This window comes from Pseudorca crassidens, chromosome 10 (genome assembly GCF_039906515.1).
Source record: "Pseudorca crassidens isolate mPseCra1 chromosome 10, mPseCra1.hap1, whole genome shotgun sequence".
NCBI lineage: Eukaryota > Metazoa > Chordata > Mammalia > Artiodactyla > Delphinidae > Pseudorca > Pseudorca crassidens.
In genome coordinates, this window is record NC_090305.1 from 80,209,279 (window position 1) to 80,229,304 (window position 20,026).

The 20,026-nt window shown below is 42.1% G+C and overlaps 1 protein-coding gene across 25 annotated transcripts in view; it reads right to left on the reverse strand.

The window, feature by feature from the left end:
- The window catches only part of CADPS (calcium dependent secretion activator), an 804,945-nt gene that overhangs the window by 24,687 nt on the left and 760,232 nt on the right, over window positions 1–20,026 (reverse strand). For all 25 annotated transcript variants that reach the window (XM_067755076.1, XM_067755075.1, XM_067755054.1 and 22 more), the window contains one exon: window positions 15,158–15,265. In XM_067755076.1, the coding sequence (XP_067611177.1) occupies window positions 15,158–15,265 (108 nt within the window). The remainder of the gene's footprint in view (window positions 1–15,157; window positions 15,266–20,026) is intronic.

Genomic DNA, 20,026 nt, shown 5'->3' on the forward strand with positions numbered 1-20,026 from the left:
GGCTAATAAACATTTCAGCCCATCTTCCTCATGGGGTATGATAGAAGGATCACTGTATTTGGAGCCGGGGAAGTCATTAGTAGGGCAATACTGGATAAGTCACTCTTTTTACGTCTTCATGACTGGAGAGTGTCACTTGGGGTTAAGTAGGGTAAAGCCAGAATCCTGAAAGATCTTGACGTAGAGAATTAGATTCTGTTTCAAATGCTCAGTAAGGCGGAAAACAGCACTAAGACATTTTAGAAAGTGTTTCAAAAGTAGGGGTTGAAAGAGAAAAGGTTTTCCAATAAATTTTCAAATTAACCAAAAAACCAAATGGGCCAAAACAATTCATTCCTCATTAAATTAACCAGAACGGGGGTTTCCCTGGTGGCACAGTGGTTGAGAGTCCACCTGCCGATGCAGGGGACGCGGGTTCGTGCCCCGGTCCGGGAAGATCCCACATGCCACGGAGCGGCTGGGCCCGTGAGCCATGGCCGCTGAGCCTACGCGTCCGGAGCCTGTGCTCCGCAACGGGAGAGGCCACAACAGTGAGAGGCCCGCGTACCGCAAAAAAAAAAAAAAATTAACCAGAACACTATAGATTCAAGGCTTCCACAAAAAATCAGGTGACAATTGCAAAAATCCATAGTGAGACACTTAAAGGATTTAATTACTATTTTTGACTTAGAATTTGAAATAGAAAATATCCTCAACAAGGTGCACAACATAGGCTAGGGATTCATCAATACTTATTTAACACACAGTTACTGAGGGTTCACATATGCTAGAATACGGAGGGGGGGATGCAACGGCGATCAGATGGATACTATCACTTTTCTCACAGAGCGGGGGATGGAAAAGCCAGTTTCAAGAGATGGTGTCCCTGGGACCTTGGGGTCCTGGGCAAGCTCTTTCTGGACCTTAGGTTCCTGTCTTAAAAGATGGAAATAATAGTACCTTCTTCTATCTTTTGATATGGTTGCTATAGATATAAAAATAAAAAGGTTATAAAGTTGTTTTGTTGGACACAAAGAAGGAATTAATAGAAACAGTAGAACTAAAAATGTCTTTCGGTATCTTTTATCGACGAAATCAGGATTTATCACCTTTGCAATCGTTGGAATTGGGGGCCAGATAATTCTTTGTCATGGGAGGCTGTCCTGGGCAGTGCCATGTTTACCATCTGCTCATTTGATGTTGGTAGCATCCCTCCCCAGTAGCCCCTGAGTTGTGACTGTCAAACACGCCTCCAGACCACTTCCAGACAAACTCTGGGTGGACAAAATCATCCATCGTGGAGAAACACTGCTCTAAATCAGTGACTCTTGATCAGATTAAACCCTTGGACTTGTTTAAAAAAACAGATGCCTGAGCTCTATCTTAGATCCACTGACTCAGAATCTGTGGCATACAGCTGGGATGGATACATTTTTAAAATAAAAAATACATATAAATCCCAAAGCTTCATCTAATTATGACAAAAAACATCAGATAATTAACAGAGGGGTAGCCTACAATATATCTGAGCAAGATTCTTCAAAATCTACAACGTTATCAAAGAGGAGCCTAATGTGACACACAACTAAATATAATGAGATATTATCAATAGGATCCGGAACAGATAAAGGACATTAGGTGAAACTAAAAAAGTATGAGTAAACTATGGATTACAAAAATACATAAGTAATTCTGATGTACACCCCTGGTTAAGAAGCACATATTAGGGACTTCCCTGGTAGCGCAGTGGTTAAGAATCCGCCTGCCAATGCAGGGGACACAGGTTCAAGCCCTGGTCTGGGAAGATCCCACATGCCGCAGAGCAACTAAGCCTGTGCGCCACAACTACTGAGCCTGCGCTCTAGAGCCCGTGAGCCACATCTACTGAGCCCGCGTGCCACACCTACTGAAGCCTGCGCGCCTAGAGCCCCATGATCTGCAAGACGAGAAGCCACCGCAATGAGAAGAACCGCAATGAGAAGCCCGCACATCGCAATGAAGAGTAGCCGCCACTTGACGCAACTACAGAAAGCCCATGCGCAGCGACAAAGACCCAACGGAGCCAAAAATAAATAAATAAATAAGTAAATTTATATATTAAAAAAGTAACCCTCTTAAAAAAAAAAAGCAGCACATATGAAAAGACAAAACAATACCTGCTAATATAGAAAGAATTTAGCCCTTAAGATTACAGAGCAGATAAATGCCGACAAAGCAAATGTCCAGGTGTGTCGATTGGAATCATGATAACCTGGGTGAAGCCATCACCTGTTTAAGTTCTGAAAGGACCTCTACAAAGCACAGTCCTGCCGAGGCTGATGAAGCTACAGTGTTGGTGAGTGAGGGACGCTCCCGGAGGAAGCGATAATGTCTCCCTGCAGAGTACCTAAACATAGAATCCTGTCTCTTTCTCTTCCCCAAATCCTAGATGTCTGCCCCAGGCTGCCTCCTCTGGGGCACTATCTCTGGGGCCCCATCCCAGTGTTCTGTCTTAAAGCAGATTTTCTTAAGGGAACCCTCCTACACTGTTGGTGGGAATGTCAATTGGTGCAGCCACTGTGGAAAATAGTATGGAGGTTCCTTAAAAAACTAAAAATAGAGCTACCATATGATCCAGCAATCCCACTCCTGGGAACATACCCAGAGAAAACTCTAATTCGAAAAGATACATGCACCCCAATGTTCACAGCAGCACTATTTAGAATAGCCAAGACATGGAAGCAACCTAAGAGTCCATCGACAGATGAATGGATAAAGAAGATGTGGTATATATACACAATGGAATATTACTCAGCCATAAAAAAGAATGAAATAATGCCATTTGCAGTAACACGGATGGACCTAGAGTTTCTCATACTAAGTGCAGTAAGTCAGACAAAGACAAATATCAGATGATATCACTTACGTGTGGGATCTAAAATAGGATACAAATGGACTTATTTACAAAACAGAGACAGACTCACATACACAGAAAACAAACTTATGGTTACCAAAGGGGAATGGGAGTGGGGGAGGTATAAATTAGGAGTTTGGGATTAGCAGATACACACTACTATGCATAAAACAAACAACAAGGTCCTACTGTATAGCACAGGGAACTATATTCAGTATCTTGTAATAAACTATAATGGAAAAGAATCTGAAAATTCTCTCTGTATAAATGAATCACTTTGCTGTACACCAGAAACTAATACAACCTTGTAAATCAACTATACTTCAATAAAAATTAAAAAAAAAAAAGATTTTCTTTAGGGATCCTGTAGCACACCTGGGCTCTTTGTTACTTGCTATTATATTCTCTGACCATTTCATCTCCGGCTTTTCAAATTCCCGTTGGCATGGAATGTATCACTACTTTTCCTCTCTCTGTGCAAAGCCTGCCTTAGCGTTAGGCAAGGATGTGCGTTGGTTTTCACGTTACTACCACTACTGATGAAGATGACGGCAAGAACGGACATTTGTGCGGTAATTTATGTGCTCCGAGCATCGTTATGGTTTATTCATTGCCTCATTTAGTTTTCCTAATCCAAAGAACTCGGTACTGTTTTTTTTTTGTTTTTTTGTTTTTTTTTTTTTGCGGTACATGGGCCTCTCACTGTTGTGGCCTCTCTCCCGTTGCAGAGCACAGGTTCCGGACGCACAGGCTCAGCGGCCATGGCTCACGGGCACAGCCGCTCCACGGCATGTGGGATCTTCCCGGACCGGGGCACGAACCCGTGTCCCCTGCATAGGCAGGCGGACTCTCAACCACTGCGCCACCAGTGAAGCCTCTCGGTACTGTTTTTATCCCCATTTTTACAGAGGGGGAAATCAAGGCTTGATAAGATTAAGTAAATAACCCAAAGTCATACCGCCAGTAAGTGGCAGACCCAGAAACTGACCTTGGGACTGTCATACGACAAAGCTTACACTCTTAATGTCTGCTTGATGTAAAACAGCCAGTTCCTTAAAACTCGAAAAGGCACTTTCGAGTAGAAGGAAGCTGTGGTGATACATTTAACTGACAAGATCGGAGTTTTTATTGAAGTACTGAAGTTTCATGGGAACTATGCACGGATGAGTGTTAAGTTCAAGCTGAGAAACGTAGGTGTTAATGATTCTTCAGTTTTTATTTTTTAGACCCTAAGAAGATGTCTTTGGATGAAGCTTGTCAAAAGGATTTTGGAGACTAGTTCCTGATAAATCTCCCAAGTGGAGTATTCTTAAAGAAAGGAATTGGAATCCCTTGGTGAGAAAATGATCCACAGATAATGCCCATGATGGATACCAATATTTAAACTCAAATTACCCATATCATTAAAGCCAAAGGATTTTTAAACTATTGACATTTTGAGCTGGATAATTCTTTGCTGTGAGGGCTGTCCCGTGCATCCACAGATGTTTAGCAGCATCCCTGGCCTCTACTCACTAGATGTTAAGAGCACCTTTCCATTTGTGACAACCAAAAACGTCTCCAGGCATTGCTGAATGTCCTCTGGGGGGCAAAATCACCTCTGGGTCAAAAACACTGGACTAGTACTCCCTCAACTAGTGGGCACCTAACAGCTGGGTCTTTTCTCTTTAACAGGATGGCTCCCTAGGCCAGATAATGAATTTTCTGACCAAAAGGAAGTGATGGTTCTCTTCCTGAAAAAGGGTGTAAGGTAAGCTCAAGGATGTATTGTGCAACATGGGGAATAGAGCCAATATTTTGTAATAACTGTAAATGGAAAGTAACCTTTAAAATTGTAGAAAAAACTTAAAATTAAAAAAAAAAGACAAACGGAAAGAGAAAAAAGTGACAGAGAATTGCACGAGAAAACTCATGAATTTAACTTTGCTTACTTTACATATTACTTGTTCTTTTCAAAAAAAAATTTTTTTACACAAAATGAGAGGGGCTCTTATATCCTGGTTGGCATGAAGATCTGGTAATTAATAATAATCCCATCCTGGGCAAGACCCGGAGGTTTGTTGGCATAATGGCTGTTAGTCCAGGGATGGTTAGAGTGAAAAATTCTGCCGAAGGCAGTCAAGGCAGCTCAATGTGGCAGGGAGCATTATATCATTATAAGGTTCCTGACACAGGAATATTCGTACCGCTGGCAAATCGCTAGACTCCATTAACTGGATTTTTAGTCAACTCGGCAGGAGTTTAACACAACAGGAGGTTGTTAACTGTTCTCTTCTGAATTGGGAATTTGGAATGAATGAAGTATTCAACTTGAGCCTTCTTTTCAGGTTTTTGGATGCACAAAAATAACTTGTAGCCACCTGGTAGAAGCGATTTTTTTTTTTTTTAACCGAGATCCTGATGGAATCATAAAAAGCAAAGCAATTGAGGGAGGCCAAACTGGGAATCCGTCCTGCTGATCTAACGCAGGGCTCCTTCCCATGGCTCGGAGCGGGACTCCTCGGTGAGAGGGGTAAAGGGTCCTGGATGTCTCACAAGCTTGTCCTATCATTGCATGAAGCCCCCCAAACATAATCTACTTCCAAGACCGGCACAGCTCCCAAGCCAACTCCCAGGTGGATAAGTGGTCACTTTGTTGTTGTTGATGCTACACATACTCATCAGGTGTGTGTGATGGTGGTGGCAGAGGGACATGTGACACGCAGAGAGGTAGCACTCCCTTGTAGACCTCTTTCCTGGTTCATCCAGAGCAGCGGTGCTCAAGCAGGAGTGATTTCGGTCCCCCCTCCCCCTCCCAGGGGACATCAGGGAATGTCTGGAGACATTTTTGGTCATTAAAGCTGAGAAAAGGGGCTGCTCCTGGCGTCTAGTGGGTAGAAGCCAGGGATGCCGCTCAACGTCTTTCAATACACAGGCTAGTACCCCGCAACCAAGAATTATCTGGCTTGAAATGTCAGTAGTGGCGAGGGTGAGAAATTTTGCTCTCTGAGGGTTGGGACCTACAACAACCTACACATCATACAATGTGTGATGAAACCATCGCATTGGTTACTACCAAGATTTTTGAAAGATGGAATAGAAAATATCAGACTGCATCACATAGAGAGTAAATATTGTTTTATGAACTTCTGGTGTGTGTGTGTGTGCGTGCGTATGTGTGTGCGCGTATGTGTGTATGTGTGTATGCATGTGCGCGCGCGCGTGTGTGTGCGTATACATACATACTGGGTTGCAATGTAAAATGTGCTTCTTACGGTGGGTCACAGGCATAGAAGAGAGTCACTGATCTTACCCAGTCCTTCTCAAACCTTACTGTGCCTTTGAATCAGCAGAGGCCCTTGTTAAGATGTAGACTCAGATCCATTTGGCTGGGGTTAGGGCCGAGATTCTGTACCCCCAGTGGAGACTGATGCTGCGGGCCCACGGACCACATTTTGCATAATAAGAACCTAGATGATATTTTAAGTTCATTCATTAAAAAATTTTAGGGCAAGCGATTATGATGTTAGACATGAAGAGACAGTGAAATCTTTTGACAGTAGCCTCTACAGAGCCTGGCAAGGAGGGAAACAGTTACTTGGTTAAATAATGGGAAGTATTTGAGGATTTAGTATATCTCGTATCTTGCTACGCAATGTGATAATATTCGTTCCACAAAATGTGCCTTGGCTACTGTGTGTGTGCATGTGTGTGTGTGCATGCATGCACGTGTGTGTGTGTGTGTGTAAGAGTCTGTCACTTACTGCTTCCATGCCATAAGTCTGCCATAAGAAAAAAAAAACAAACCTTTTCGAAGACACAAAAGTATTGTGTGGGTCATGTTAGCAAGCATGCTGTGACCTTAATGTAACAGAGCAATCAGCCTGGCTTCTTAGAATGATTATTGGAACATTCTCCACTGGAAAAGAAAACAAATTAACTGTATTCACCAAATGTCTCGTGGAACACAGAAAGCTGTTCTGATAAAGACACTTAGCAAAACTCTTTGTTGCACACAAGCTCCAGAGAAAATTCAAGACTTGTTTTATGTCAGGTTTGCCTGAAAGTAAACGAGGCCTACTTCTGTGAATGGCTTTGGAAGCAGCATCTAGGTTAGAAAGAACTACTTGAAGACATGGCCCTGAAATATAAACCTGTAACAACGACACTAAAAAAAAATAAACACTTCCTTTTGGATGGTAACAACCCGTTTGATACAATTAATCCAAGTCATCCAAATCTATTAATGCCCCCTTATCTTTTCTGCATGAACGACTGCTGAAAACTCAAATTGCCCAAGCATGAAGAAAAGCCTGTCCATGTGGAATAGAAATGTGTTTCTATACCTAAGACTCCAAAAGAAAAAGAAGGCATTGTTATCATTTACTTGTTAGTGTGAAGGTCACGGGCAAGAGGATGCATATGTGAATATGAGAGTCATTGCAATAGGGCATCAGAGGCACCGAAACACTCCTCTTTCCATCCCCTCCCATCCTAGTAGAGCTTGCTTTACTTTGATCTCTGTCATGTCAGAGATCAAAAACTTCCATTATTAGCGCCTCATTCTTTTAGCTTAATATTTTGTTAAAATTGCAAATACCCCAACAAGGCCAGCACTAAGTTTTCTTTACCTTAATAGGGGAGGAAACAGCACATCTGCTAAAAACAGATTTAGGTGATGGGAAGTAGGGAAATCATGAAGGCACTGGGTCTTTAAGGGGCACTGGAGGATAAAAGTCACGAAGGTGAACTTGGATTGTTTTATAATTCCAGCTTGGAAAGGTCCTGAGTCTGAGGTTCACGTGCAAGAACCCAAACCCTAATGATGTGTGTGGGTGCGTATGTGTGTGCGTGTGTGTGTGTGTATTATATTCCTTATAATGTTACAAATCAAGGTGAGGACAGGCTTTTCACGTCTCATTTCCCTCTGACTCTGTCCAGTTTCCATATTCTTCTTGAGAAATGACACTCTTGGGGAACGACACATGGCCCAGGACATGGCTTAACCGCCAGAATTTACTTTGAGATTCAGAATTAGGTGGAAAAAAGTCAACTGTCTCTCCTTTCCTGTCTTTCCTGGTCCATTTCGGATTTGTTTTCCTGTTCTAGTATATATAATCGCACAGATTCTGAAGGCTATCCTAGTAGCCCAGAGAAAAGGCTCTCTAGCCTCATAATTGAGGAGGATAGAGTCAAGGTCATAGTTCAATTAAAGTTTGATCTGAAGAGTATTGAAAGCTCAGCTTCAGACTGATCTGAAGGGCTTAATTTCAGATTGATAACCTCAGGGAAAATCCTAGCAGAATTAGCAAAGAAACCTTCCTAATGATCTCAGGTGGGAGTGAAAGTTCCTCATCAAGATTTCACCAAAGCAGTGGCAGTGAGACAAGAAACACTGGACCAGGACCTCAGACTGACCCATCCAGCTCAGACACCTGTGCCTTAGTACATGAAATAAAATCCCTGTGGCTCTTCATATGGCCAACTTGTTCCCTGACCTCTGTGGATTTCTTGCTGTTTAGGTTTTTTTGTTTTTTTGTTTTTTTAAAAAAAATAACTAGCTTCAGAACTTTTCCTTACATACAGAGAACAGCTTAAAAAAACCCTGGTTGAATTATGCTGAGTTACTAATTATGTCCAAAAGAGCTACTTGGTTGAATTCAGCTAGATATTTTTTTTTCTCCTGAAATCAGTTCTATGTTTAGATAGTAATAAACTCCTCCAGTCTGTGGAACAATTGGCACGGTGGTCCCTTTAAGTCAGGATCATGAAAAAAGCCAGTGCTGGTAAAAAGAAATTGAAAGCGCATCACAACCAGATACGACGCGTGGCCCTGCATCGGAGCCTGGGTTACAAAAACCAACTATAAAGGATACTGTGGGGATGAGTGGGCAGCTTTGAAAACGGACAGTGTATTAGTCAAACACTTATTCGCAGGGAAAATCAAGACCATTAACTTAAAAACAGCAATTTTTGCTCACTTATTTTGGTTAAAAATACATCAAGTATGTAAGCACATAGAAAAAGATTCAAAGGATAAACACTCAAGGAATAATCTATGCCTGCTGGGCATGTAATATTTTCTTATTTTTGCTTAGCTGTATTTTCTAAATGTCTACAATGTAAATTTATTACATCTGTAATAATAAAAGGCATTAATCATCCTCCCCTCCCCTCCCCAACTCCTCAAGTTCAGAAGGTCAATTCTGACTTATTTGCCGATGCACTGTGGTTTTGTTTAGGGGGTAGAGCTAGGTCATTTCAACGTCACTGTAAGGAACAAATACTTCTACGAGACAATGATAATGATGATGATGATGATAAAAGACTTGTCGAATTTTTAACTATGCCAGTCTATATCCACTGTGTTATTTAGTCCTCACAACAACTGTAAGAAGTAAGTTTCTTTACAGCTGAGGAAATTGAGGCTCAGAGAGGTTAACTAATTCACCCGAAGTTAAACAGCTCAGAAGTGGCAAAACCAGGATCCCTTCTCCTGTCTGGCTTACTTCAAAGCCCCAGCCCTAACCATCACTCTTTTGCTTGTTTCAGAACTACGTTTTGCCAAAAGCAAACCGGTACTAGGCTGCTGTACGTCATGTAATTCTAAGCAAGCTTGGAGTTAATGCCTGAAAGTGACAGCGAGATTCTTACAGCCCCTTAGCATGGAGATGGGGTTTTGTTTAACAAGAAAAAAAGATGCCTGGGAAAAGCCTTTCCATTTCAGTGACGGCGATGATGATGATGATGATGATGCGATGATGGTGGTGGCCACGGCGGAGGACACTTACCAAATGCTTCCATAGTGCGATGCTGGCAGGAGCACACGGTGCTTCACCCTCATAAGGACTCCACGAGAAGGTTCTGCTTATTATCATCTCTGTTATGTAGATGAATCAGCTGAAGCTCTGAGAGATTAAATACCTTGTCCAAGGTCACCCGGCTTGTAAGGATCAAGGGTGAAGTCTGAAGGCTCCAGAAGCAAGGCCCAGGCTCACTACACAAGAGCTCCCATGAAGGGGCAACCACACCTGCTTCTTGCTTATAGAGGAGACCGTCTCAGTGTCTTGAATGCCATATGCCGTGACTTTCTTTAATCAGCCCTTAGAACCACAACCTGTTATATCGGTGAATCTTGCGGACTTCTCCCCATTTTTGTACTTTGGGAAGTAATTTCCCTCAGCTGGACAGTTGGCCATACACCTTACAGATATCACCTAATAACATAATGCTTTCCTTGTTGCCTGTTCTTCTGTACTTACTTCCTTGAGCAGGATGGCTCCTACCTTGATCGATACACGTTCACATGGGTAGTGCTTTTGTAATTTAATCAGGTTATGAATGATCAGGTTATCTGTGGCGTCTTATATAAATACAGCAAATATATTTTAATAGGCAGAGGTTTCATTTTTCAAATTACCCCTTTAAAGGGACATATTCACACTCAATTACTGTGCTGACACGTAAAGTGGACAAATACACGATTTGATAATGGAACAGCAAATTAGAATCTGTGCAAGGCAAAGAATACGGAGCAGCAGCCCCATCCGAACCTGACCGCGCTGCCTGATTAAGCGCTTACGAGGCAGTTTGGTGAGGGGTCCTTTCCTGATCTGATAACTGCCACGGAGAAGCCAAATGCAGAGGCAATCTGCAAATACTTAATCCTCCAGAAGGCAGATTAAGTGTATAATTGACCTATATAATCCACGTATCATCTCCAGTCAAATGTTCCCTGGGCCTGGTTCACGGTAACACGGGGGCCTGAAGAAAGCCAGTGCGGACGCAGCATTACCCCCAATGTGGATGCCATCCAAGTTCGAGATGGCTTTTTAATCACTCATCGCCGAGCCTGTGAGGTTTAAGCAGATGAATTCACCCTAAGCACATCTCTTTTAATCCTGATTTTCTTCTCAGTCTCTGTCTTCAAGAAGTACAAGGAGGAAAGGAAATAAATTAATTTTTGTTTAGACCTTGAAATCTTAGGTGCTTCTCCTGATGATCTGATCTCTAATTTCAAAAAGCGTGTTTTTGTTTCAGGGAAGACAGTGAATTAATCACCAGAGAAAGGGGGAGAAGCTATCTGCATGATTTATGGACACTCAAGCTTTAAATCACTGTCTTCGAGTTATTTCTTGGGCCGTGCTTTCCTTTTCAGCTGCTGCTTTAGGAATATGGACATTATTCATCTCCATGTTTTATATTTTCTTTAAAAGTCAGCAATAATTTTCAAAGAGGCCAAGCTCTCACTTGAGTCCGACAGCAATCGGATTCTCTTTTAAGAATTCGGCACCTTTAATATAATTTAGATTCCTTGTTAGTGTACGTCTCGGCATATTCTCTTGCTCTAAACCTCTGAATCTTTTGTTTCAAATATTATAAACTGTTATCTCTGTAGCAACTGAAACCAGTTTACAATGGCTTGCCATTTTTTAGGAAAAAAATTACAGAAATGCAGATGGAAAAATGTACAGCTGCATATCTGAAATACCAAGAGAAACAGTTTGAGGATTCTTTTCCCATCAGCACTTAATTTTGGACTGATTAGCTTTTTTCTGAGGTGCGTGACTAAAGAGGTTGCTAGCTTTTTATAGGAGGACTACGTAAATCAATTATTAATAAACAGGGAAACTTACACTGCATTAAAAAGACCTGGTGAGACAACGTTATGTCTGACTGTATTTCTACAATCAACCTAGAAAATGCTTGTTTAAAAAAATTTGGTGAAGATGAATTTGGAAAGTTGCTCTTAAGTTACATAATAAAATAGATAAAAATGCAGAACATTAAATATAGAGCCCCAAATGCTATGCCGATAATCTCCCACAAGCACCCAATTGCAGCCAGAAGTACAATGACGAGGCAAAGAAAAAACCAGCTCAGACAGAGAGAGAGAGAAAACTGAGATAGGGGCCTGGTTAAAACGGAAGACGTACTCATTAAATGACCAGCTATTACTCCAAATATTCTCAGATACAGACACACACTAATGCCATCCAGCCTTTTCCACAAGGTACACTCTGGCCAAAAAATGGGAATAATCCCGAATAGCAAGAACTTAAAGGACTTCTCAGGTAAATCAAACTGAGACTTTGAAGCACAGTCGAAAACACAACAGGAGCTCTGAGAACATGCCTCTGAATGACAGATGCCAGCAGGAACTAAAAACCAGAGAATGACACAAGAGTCAAAATCAACAACCTCCAAACAGCAAACAATCTGAGAGATATATATTTTTCCTCATTCAAAATGCTAATTTTCTATTATTCATTTTTGCCATTTATCAAAATGCAACAATTTGGAAGAGAAACCTCTCAGATCAACAAGTTTTTCTCAGTAGCTTTCTGCCAATTGTTTAGAAACCCGCCCCAGGACCACTATCATTAGGAAGGAAGTTGAAAGGATAAGTTCACTGTAGCAAGAAATGTAGGGTGGGAGGTTTCACAGACACCCTTTTGCCTTAATATTCTGATTCCCTTATTTAGCTCGGTGGACACGACTGCCTTCCAGAGCATAGATGTAAAGAAATAAACACCCTGCTTGAGGAAACAGAAGCCGAAAATAATCAAACATGTTGGTAATCTGATGTTTTGCTGCTAGACTATAGAAAAACAGTAAGTACTGAATTAAATTACTGGGGCTGCATGGTAATGAAGCTTTTTGAGAAGCTCTGGGTTTTTTCGAATGACAAATGTTTTAAATCCATGACAGATTCAAGAACTTTTTTTGCACGACATCAGCTAGGTTGCCTAGCACCAATATTCTGTAAATTAGGGGAGCAGGTTATTTGGGAAGTAAGGAAGTAAGTGGCAAAGAAATTCAATTCGTTATCTCTAAATAGGCTACTGAAAAATTTTTTCTATAGGGATGGGAGTGATGTGCAGCAAATGATTGTAATGGTTAAGTTTTAAAATCAGATATTCAGGGAAGGGTAATTAAGACTCCCTTGGGAAAACAGAATTGGGACAATAAGAGACTAAATTGTGGGGATTCTTATAATGTTACTGATGCCATTTTACGCTGGTCAGTGTAATTCCACAAGGGACTTGACATATTTGTGAATTTTTGAATGACCCTAGACATAATTTGCATCCTGAAAAACAAATTCTTAGTGATTTTTTTTCATTATTCATTCAAATAAATGACCAGAGGGCTTGAATTTGCCTGGGTTCTTCAACAGTCGGGCAAGTCCAGTTTACCATCTGTGCTAGCCAAAGCTACACTCTTAAATAAAGATTCAGTTGTACTTTCCCTTTAAAAAAGCCCCAGAAAAGGACAATTGGCCCTGCTGCCTTCAACAAAGCTACCTTAAAAAAAACTTTTCCCCCCTTGTACTTCTAATTAAAAAAAAAAAACATCAAGAGGGAAGGGTGGGTTATTTGTCAATGAAACAATAGGCTAAGTGGCAGATTGAATGTGAAATTCAGTTCTAGATGTTTGAAAGTTTTGGAGAGCACGGGGTTATTCACACACGCTCACACAGGAACACGCACGCACACGCACACGAGGGCCACACAAAACTGAGAATCAGAAGATACTGATCAAAGAAAAAAAAGAAAAGAAGAAGGCAACCTAGGCATTGAAAAGAACAACCCACAGGCTTCTTGAACGTTTGTGGCTTGGAATTTCATTCAGCGGAGATGGGCAGAGTGTCCACACTCCAAACTGCAGACCTGAGGGTGCTGCCTGCCTGTTTTCAATGCCTATTGGCTGGGTGATTGGGCCCCAGACATTCTAGGCTCGGTATTTTCATACAGGCACGCATGCAGAGAAGGGGGAGGACCCGCCGGTGAGCTTTATGCATGTATGAGGCATTCTCAGTGGATGTGGGCCATGCTAGAAGATGTACACAGGAAGATTATTTGATTCTAATTCATGCCACTTGATACAATGTGATAAAACATTTGACATGAGAGATAAGTTCCATTTTAATCCGAGAGAGGACGGGTGGGAATTAAAAAGTAAGAAGGGTTTTCTCGAAGAAAGGTGATGCAGAGGAAAGAGCGATATTGAGCACAGAGAGGGGATGATTAGAAAAGAAAAAAAAAAAAAGACAGGAGCCTTTTCAACACACGAGGAAAGCAAATGAGCTGGAAGACAAAGCATAGAAAAGTCAGGAGCTGCAGACTCTTAAGCAGTGCCAACAATGAGCTCACTTAGCCATGGAACAAACACACACACACACACACACACACACACACACATACACACACACACACACACAAACTCGATGCAAATTGCTGAACACAATCACAGAAAAAATATAGAAACATGGATTCCATAGTAGACCAAAACATTAATGTTTGAGCTGGCACTAAAAATATGGAAACCTGGACAGGAGGAGCTCACGCTTCACGAGACAGAAGTAGGCTGTACAATTAGAGCCACACAGAGACAAGTACGTCGGCTTCCATGCACTCTGGCCGGGTCTACACTGGCAAATTCGGTGGAAACTTGAAACAAAATATCTGGCTAAATTAGGCAGCCCCATCTGCTTTGGCCTGAAAGAGGCAGGAGATTTGAGACTGAAGCAGATTCCTTTTTTTTTTTTCTTTTTGCCTCAGTGGTTTGCTTTGGAAGTGCAGATGCAGTCACACTGGAAGTAAGTTTGCTTGATAACTATTAACCCTCAGAAATCTGTTTTTGGAAGTTCAATCTGGGTCTGGCAGCCTGATGTACCTGCTCTTTGTACACCTGCTTCTTCTCCCAAATTTTCAAGTGGGTGGAGGGGGAGTGGGGGAGGGGCACCTGGGTTTAGAACGCCAAATGACCAAGTAACTAACGTGTTTGCCAAAACCCAGGGCTAGCTAAAGACTTCTAGTCTTCCAGAAACAGAAGCATCTTTGAAGCGATAACGATACATTTACTGCACAGCTGCACGCCACAGCTGGTGGCAGGGAGGTACCACCCTCAGGACAGGGAGCTGGCCTCAGCCTCCTGGAAGGCAGGGAACACCTCCCTACAGCAGGGCCAGATTGCAAGGAGGGGAACCATGACCGAGGAAGGTCTTTGCCAGTGAGACGAAGCTGCCGCCTCACAAGCTTCGTGCAGGGATGAGCCTGTTTGCGCAAGGCTGTGCCATCCCACGTATCACACAGATTGGGACCGAGACACAGCCACGCCAGGGTGGGTTGGGGAACAGACACACGACAGATAAGAGCCTAAGGCAGACGGGGAGGAAAGGATTTTGTTTGCATCAGAACCAATCCATTTTCTCAAAATGTGACTTATCCTCCTGTCTCTTATTTTGTCACATTTTGGAGGGTCTCCTCCTTGGCTTCCAAGGAGGAGAAGGCACTTACTTACATCAAATAACCTTTCTATATACATCTCCTCATTGACCTTATCACGAAGGGCATCCTGAGAGTGACGGACGAAAGTCACGTAGGCATCGGCCACGTCCATCCCGGGTTTCTGCAAAGAAACAGGAGAACATGAAAATGGACTTCTCGGACAGTGACCCTTTCTCGATGACCCATGCATTTTACCCTGCTGTGCACCCCCAGAGCTTTGGCTGGAGTTTGAGGCTATCCACTGGGGCTGGAAGCTATCCATAGTATACAGTATCGCTATCCACAGCCTGCTCTGATAGTCCAGGAACTGAAACTGATATTCAAACCTCCTGCTCTTTCCAGAAATCCAACCTGGCAAGAAGGGAGTTGGGATTACAGGGTTGTATAGTTTATTATTTTTTTCTACTATTAATTTTTTTTTCTGGAAAAGATACTCTGATGGATAAATCTTCACCAGATAACCCAGAGACATTCTCTGGATTTTCTTTGGATTGAAACCTCCATTGAAAAATACTCAAACACACTGCCTTCCACTGTCTGTCCTTAATATAATATTAGAAAAGTGACAGCCTTCCCCGATCCCCTCTTTAAAAAACTGAGGAAGTGCCAAGTCAAGAAATTGTATTTAAATCTCTATCCCTTCCGACCCAAGTCATATTTTTGGGGGTAGTTTAACCTGAGTATGTGGTAAGTATTTCCTTATCAGTTTACTCACAGGAGACATTAACCAGTGGTCTTTGCTTCCCTTAGAGTCCAAGGTACAGCCTTAGAGTCCAATGATTCAAAAAAGATGGAGAGGGGGAAGGATTTGATTTTTTAAATAAATTAGATTTTCTGGAAAGGTAAGCAGGTGGTTCATCCAGTAGTTACAAAACGATTTATTGTAAGGAAAAAAAAAAGAAACTAAGAATGCACACTGCTTGAGCTGTTGCAATCAAAGTTATCTCAGAAGAAACCTATTAAAACACTGTAATATGGGTCATTAGGAGAGCTGCCACAAACCCCTTAAATTTCCACAGTGGGTATGTATGTTTGCTGATAACTAAAAAGATTAGTTTTCATTACTGTGGTTTACCTTAGATCACAAAGTATCATTTCTCTACAAGACGTGACTGTCAGGCACTGCAAATTGAAGTTAGTTAACACTTCTGTGTAATTTCCAGGGTGAAAATGAGGAAGGTTTGGAAACAGTAGGACTGTATCTTTTTTTTTTCCTGATACAAAGCAAACAATTATCAAGCAAAGGGCCAATGCTTGGCCCCTGGGACGCTAGTAACATTTCTTAACACCTGCTGAAACAATGACAAGGTATTAATTTGAAAAACAATGAGGACCACTCAAAGCCACAGTAGTCAACTGTTACACTTTCAGGCAATTTTCAGGTTGTGTGATGGTCCTATAATTGTTGCAGTTTTATGATACAAAACAACAGAGGTTCTCCAATGAGATGCAAGTGATAGCTATCAGTTCTAAACTGGCACCCCTCTTCTCCTCTCCCTTCGGCAGCCACACATCACAGGGCATTCTCAGTGGGAATGGGGACCCCTACCTGGGGCACTTGAGAAACATTATTATTGTTTCCATTTCTTCCCTGGTGATGCTTGTGGCAGATATAACCCTTTCCTGGACACATGCAGCCATCTTAGAGCTCAGATTCAAAGCCAAATTCAGCAGACCTGTTTGCAACCACAACAGTGATCTACAATAATGGTTATTTTCACCACTCCTTCTCTTTTCACTAAATTACTGTCCTCAAAGGGACATTTCATTTATGTTTTAAAAACCTTGGTAAAAACATAAGTGCGGTTCAGCTCACCCAGGTGAACTCCAAGAGTCTCTATCTTTTGACTCTTTTTTCTTCATAGAACTCACCAATACCTGACACTGTATTATATATTTATTTTATTGTCTTCTCCCACTAGCACATAAGCTCCATGAATACAGGGACTTTATTGGCTCTATTTTCTATTGTGTCCTCAGCATATAAATGAGAACTGGCACATAGTAGGTGCTCAGTAAATACTTGCCAAATGAACAAAATCATGAATGAATAAGCCCCTGTCCCACCTCCTTTTTTAGACTCCTCAGTCACACTACATGGATTTTTACTGGATCCCCCACACACTGGAGCTTGTGAAAATCATTTCAATTTCTCTGGGCCTTGGTTATACCACCTGTAAAATGGGATTAATAATAGTTCCCCTACTTACCTTCAAGGATTGTTGTGATCGTCAGCTAAAATAATGGATGTTAAAATGCCTCAAAGGTCCTAAATTGCTATACAAACATGAGCCACTATGATTCTTCCCCCCCCCCCCCCCCACGATTTATCACTTCATGACCTTACCTATCTTTGGAACCAAGAAGAAAGAAAGGGCTTCAGAGAAACCAACGTCAAAATAAAAATGACAAAGTCTCTGCATGGAAATGTGTTTTCTCAGAGTCCCCTGGTTCCCCACTCACAACCATCTTCCATTTTAACCAGCTTTACGTCCAGTTCTAACAGGTCTGTTTTCCATCCTTTGGGGGACCAGGAAGGGGGATGAGGGGACTTATTTGAAACAGGTGTGTTGATTAAAGCTCTCACTTTTCGAGATAGCCTGAGCTTGAGGGAGAAGGCTGCCGAACTGGAGCACCAGACATGTATATTCAGCAACCCCTGAGGTTTGGGGCTATGAAGGGCAGACGCCCCTATACCTTGAGAGGTCCTCAGGGGAGCGGGGCCACTGGGGAAAGACACAGTCACAATGGTGATCCTGGATCACAGGGAAAACGTTCAAGGACTGTCGGCTCCCTATTGAAAAAGGCAGGGAAGGCTGTGCCATGCATTCTAAGCAGGTTTTCAACCAAAATGGTTAAAATAAAAACTGTCCACCGACCAACAAGCTAACTTGTAGTTGTAGATGGAAAATATTCTTGACTAAACAACTGATGCTATTAGGTAAATGAAGCTTTATACCACATGGCTATCTAGTCACCATGGGAAAGACTTCAGGTGACGGTGAAGTCTTAATATCTCACAATTCCATTGTTTATTTTAAGTGCGGCTTGGACAGACTGATGGCATAGGATGTAGATGTTAAAAATAATTAAACAAACAAAGACTATATAAATGTCTGTATAGTTAACTCCATGCATGTGTGGAAGACATTGTTTGTGAAGAAGCCACTTGGTGGCTTGGAAGAAACAGGACATTTTAACTGTAGCTTGCTCCTCCCAGGATATTGCTGAGCTTGAGGAAAACAAATTCAAATTTTCGGCATCTTAAGCAAGCCCTAATTAGGAATGCAAATCTGCTCTGAACTGAAGGGTCGAACACTCCATCTAAGACAAAGAGATATGCTTTGGGGATTATGCAATGTTTTGAATGACCCGGTAACGGCGCTTCTCTCTCTTAGTGTCGATAATTAAGAGACAAACCTCTGAGGTAACTAAATACTAGTCCCCACAAGGAACTAAACCAATAAACCGTGTGCTAAAAACCTCGCAGGGCAACAGAGGTCAATTCAGTCTTCAGAGCTAGAAGAAACTTGAAAGGTGATTTTAGCCAATGGTTCTTAAATCTGGCTGCAAATGAGAAGGATATGGGAAGCTTTAAAGAAAAAACCTGATGCCTAAAAAACAAGAACCAAACGAACAAACAAAACTGATGTCTAGACCCCATACCCAGAGATTCTGCTTTAAGTTGGCAAGCAACCTCAGGCTACCCCTCGTAAAACCTCCCCAGATGTTTCCAATATACAACACCAAGGTCCAGAATCACTGGTTCCCAAACTTGCACCATCTATCAGAATCAGGTGGAGAGCTGTTCTAGAAAGAGATTTCCAGGCTTTACCCCAGAACGACTGAATCAGAATCTCTGGAGGCAAGGGGCTGGGAATCTCTACTAAAAAAAATCCCACAAAAACAAACCAAAAAACCCTTGCCAAGTATCACCTCTGCACATTCTGGTTTGGGGACCACTGACTTAATAGGTGATACTTGCTGGTGAGCTGGTCAACTGACTCTTCAAAACAAAAACAATGAAACAAAACAGCAAACCTTGATCTGTAGTGCTCGCCAGTTTCTGTGGTGTAAATACTCCCGCCATGGCTGAGTCTGAGCTACCAAAGTGCCCTCACTGAAGGCAGAGTTGGAAAGAAATGCACGCAGTTGACTTTTGGGAGCCAGTGCTAGCAGGCTCTATACATCAGACTGCAAGCACGTGACTCTTCACGCTCCCATTTACTCGACAGGTGACCTTGACAGCCACTTAACCTCCCTGCGCCTCAGTTTCCTCAGCTGTGACACAGGACGATCATACTACTCCCTTCATAGGGTTGTTTTGAGACGTAAATGATGACTATTTACTCTATGTGAACAACGTACAGGTAGTACCTGTGTATTCTGTACGGTCATTTTCTAGAAAATTGTTTATTTGTTAAAACTTATTATAACACCGTCTGTTACAAAAATACTTTAACGAACTTAATTTTAAAGTTTAGCTTTGTCCCAAGCTGTACTAAGGGGTGAAATCATGGTGAGAGAGCACATTTGATGTGCCGATCGTATTTTTTCTAATACTCACTAAAATAACTTCTCAGTTATCCAAACAGAGATGCTTCTCTGTGCACTAAAGGAAATCATCTTGCAAATGAGGCAGTGTTTAAGAGCATGGTTTAAGTCTCAGCTCTGCTCCTTATCACCTGTGGGATCCTCAGCAAGTCAACCTCTCTGTGCCACAGTATCGTCACCTTACAGTGGGATCGTTGTGAAGGTTAAGCGTAAAGCACTCTGAACGGCGCCTGGCACACGGTGGCTGCTTTGTAAGGCTTAGCGGCCGTTTCTGTCTCCATGGTATTGTACATCATCGGTGGGAAATGCACCCCATTTTGGGACATGC